This window comes from Brienomyrus brachyistius, unplaced genomic scaffold, assembly GCF_023856365.1.
Source record: "Brienomyrus brachyistius isolate T26 unplaced genomic scaffold, BBRACH_0.4 scaffold46, whole genome shotgun sequence".
Classification (NCBI taxonomy): Eukaryota; Metazoa; Chordata; class Actinopteri; order Osteoglossiformes; family Mormyridae; genus Brienomyrus; species Brienomyrus brachyistius.
This window is the reverse complement of record NW_026042321.1, coordinates 327342-330556: the sequence shown is the minus strand read 5'-3', so window position 1 is coordinate 330556 and position 3215 is coordinate 327342. Positions and strand designations below refer to the sequence as shown.

The 3215-nt window shown below is 40.9% G+C and overlaps 1 protein-coding gene across 1 annotated transcript; it reads right to left on the bottom strand.

Annotated features, from left to right (window-relative positions):
* Positions 1-651: 651 nt before the first annotated feature.
* On the bottom strand, positions 652-2646 carry LOC125723215 (uncharacterized). The gene is made up of 6 exons (XM_048999622.1): positions 2487-2646; positions 1955-2391; positions 1577-1741; positions 1300-1474; positions 1014-1182; positions 652-776 (listed from the first exon to the last, which is right to left on the bottom strand). The coding sequence occupies exons 1-6, from the start codon at positions 2617-2619 to the stop codon at positions 659-661; spliced, it is 1197 nt and encodes a 398-aa protein (XP_048855579.1). The 5' UTR covers positions 2620-2646; the 3' UTR covers positions 652-658.
* Between the last annotated feature and the right edge of the window lie 569 nt (positions 2647-3215).

The window sequence follows — 3215 nt, the reverse complement described above, 5'->3', positions numbered from 1 at the left end:
ACAGAACCGTCAAACGTGTTCTCAAGAACATTGGTTCACAGCATCAGAATAAAACATGTTCACACAGCATCAGAATAAAACATGTTTCGTGTGTGAGAGTATATGTCTGTGTTTGAGAGAGAAAGTGAGTTTGTCTAAGTGTGTGTATATAAACACGTCTCGTGTGTGTGACATTGTCATAAACAATGAAGAATCAAAGCCCAACTTTTGGTAATCACAAGACTGCCTCAGAACCATCAAACGTAACATTATCTTAATAACATTGGTTCACAAGAGCATCAGAATCGTGTGTGTGTGTGTGAGAGAGTACATATGCCTGTGTAAGAGTGAGTCTCTCTCTCCCCCTGTGCGTGTGTGTGTGTGTGCATATGACTGCATGTAGGGGAGTATGTGTTTGAGAGGATCATCAAAGATGAACCATACTATAGGTCATTAATATATATTTGTGTGTGTGTGTGTCTGTGTGTGTGTATATGTGAGAGAGAGTACATATTCTACAGAGTGTGTATGTGTATGCATGCTTGAACATGTGTGTGTGTATATGTATGTGTGTGTGTGTGTGTGTGCAATGCATGTTTTTGTGCATGTTTGTGTATGTATGCATGTTTGTGGGCGGATGAGAGAGAGGGTGGATCATCGAACAGTCTTACTGTGAGCATCATTCATGGTCAGACAGGTCTTGTATAAGTGTAATAACTCTCGGGTTCACATGGAGGCGGGATTTGCTGGTCTTCTCCACCTTGGTCCCCCTCTCCGGATTGATGGAAAAGAAACATCTGGAGAACAGTGAAGAAAGCGAGAAAAAGAAAACCAGACTATGTTAAAAGCACAAAGGCTTTATCAAAATAAATACAAAAACAACATTTAAAAAAAAAAAAAAAAAAACCTGCTCATTAAACATTTCCTCAACATCCAATGACAAATTATACAAACTATAAAGTCAGTATAGTTACTAAGGTTTATGCCAAATATTGAAGTTATTTTTTAATAATGTAATGATAAAAAAAAAATACCTCTGTAAGAACTCCAGCGTGGATGCGAGGACTACTGGATAGTGGATATTGAAGACATAGAAGCTGCCAAAGATCAGACACAGGGCCGGTATGAATGATGTGATACTGGGCTGTACAATCATTCGGTCCACACTCAGCATCCATCTCTTTGCCGAGAAGCACGATTGTCCTACAAAAACAAATACAATTAACAACAAAACGGTGAGAGGACAATGGATGTGGGTGTGTTTCTAAGACACAGTTTGGCATGTGTATGCCTGTGTGAGAGAGCACATGGTCAACTTACCACAGACAACAATGGTTGGTGTCAAGGGAACTTGGTCCATCTGCACCTCCTCCGCCAGGCATGTGTCTTCCACGTATGTGAACATCACGTCTTCCTTCTCGTCGAAGTAAAACAACAGGAGCAACACCATCTCCAACACATCGCCTGAGGGCCCTGTGTGCTCTCTCCTCATCAGCTGAATGTTTGTAAAAGATTGGACTAGCCTCTTTTACTTGTTCACAGCAACTGTTTCCAAGTAATTTAAGAGTCGTTCCCCCTTTAGGTCCAAATTCCTAACAAATGTCTCTTTCAGACTAACTCCAGTGAGCTCTTCAAAGTGAAAAGCCATGCCTATCTCAAACAAAAATGGCCAGTCTTCCAGTAAGTATTTGATTTCTTTCCCGTTGTTGACCTCTTTGCGTTGGGTGTAGAATGTCGACCTGGTGAGCTGTTTAACCACATCCTGGTTTGGGGCATTTTGTTTAGACAGGCTTTTCAGTTAGTCTCTGCTCTGCTGTTGGCTCTCTGCAGTCTCCCCAAGGGGCATGAACTTCATTTCCCATTTGATGCAACCATAGGTCTCCTGGATTGGAGCTCTTTTTTCAGCAGGCATTTCATCTTTGTCAGACTCTGCGTGCAGTTTTCTTCATCTTTTTGGTGTTGTGGAGCGTTTTGCATTTTCAATTGTATTTTGGAGCTGTTTTACGAGGGAATGGTACCCTGACCCAATTATGTCCCCTTCAATTACATCCTGCAGTGATTTGGGATATGTAGCCACTATTTTTTTGGCCACAATAGTGCTGTGCCTTTTACTTATGTCTGGTGACTTCTGCATCATTTCGCGTATCACAATCCTCACCATCTCCCTCCTCTTCTGTGGACTTGGACGCTTCCCTCTCTCTAAGGACTGGATCAATTCTTCTGGAAACTTCTTCCATGGAATGTCAAAAGTATCTGCCCAGTCAACATCTGGGCTGTTAGAGGCACTGGAAGAGGTTGATATTGGTGAGAGAGACCGAGAGGATGAAGAAGGTCCTGGTGAGACTGAGGGAAGAGATGAAGCACCTTCCTGGATGCTGAATGAACTGTTGCTATCCTGGGTAGTATCCTGGCCTTTAAAATACACACAAATACACAAAAGATTATTAGGGACATACACATTTCAGATCAATGTTATTTCCTTTTATGGCTGGCTGCATCATACTTACATTTTACCTTCCATGCAGCCACAGCTTTCCGTGCTTGAATGGGTCTTAGCGCTGACAATAAATCTGCCTCTGTTACATACTGCAAGTCAGAATATGTCTCTACCCCCTGTGCTAACAGTGTTTCCACTAACATGTCTTTTGCCACATCAGATAGGTCAGGCAGGACCTCACGGATGGAATCGTGTAGAAAAGCCATTTCTTCATTATAGGGAAAATAAAAAAAAACAATCATACATTTAGCTCACATTTCTAGCAAGCATATTAACTATATACATGTTCACCTATAAACTATACACATTATACCTATAACAAGTCATGGCTTACTGGTTGACGCAGTGTGTCTGATAAAATGTCTATCTACAGCATGCTATCTACAGTACAGTGTGTGTGGAAATTCACTGTGACAATATACTATGCTTTAATGGAATGACTCGGTGCCCATTGATGATGTACGACTTTAAGGGATAAAAATCTACCAAATTAGTGATGTTAAGGCACAGCAACTGTGCAGTCAGTTTTGTTACAGAGTACATGTGATATTCATTGTTATACTCAGATGTGTGCATGTCCAACACAAAATAAACAGTTGCATTATGTTGGATTAAAATGACAACAAGCTCTCCAAACTCCATGGTCTCATCATTTTTTGTAATGAGGAAATCTCCCTTCTTATATGATGTGCCCTTATACTGGATGTCTGTGGAGACATTTCATTTTCATAAAAGCCAA

Coding starts and splice junctions, on each gene's coding strand:
- LOC125723215 (XM_048999622.1), bottom strand. CDS start 2,619: ATGTTAGTGGAAACACTGTTAGCACAGGGGGTAGAGACATATTCTGAC. Junction 1,183..1,299: donor ACCAACCATTGTTGTCTGTG/GTAAGTTGACCA, acceptor TTGTTTTTGTAG/GACAATCGTGCTTCTCGGCA. Junction 777..1,013: donor ACGCTGGAGTTCTTACAGAG/GTATTTTTTTTT, acceptor ACTGTTCTCCAG/ATGTTTCTTTTCCATCAATC.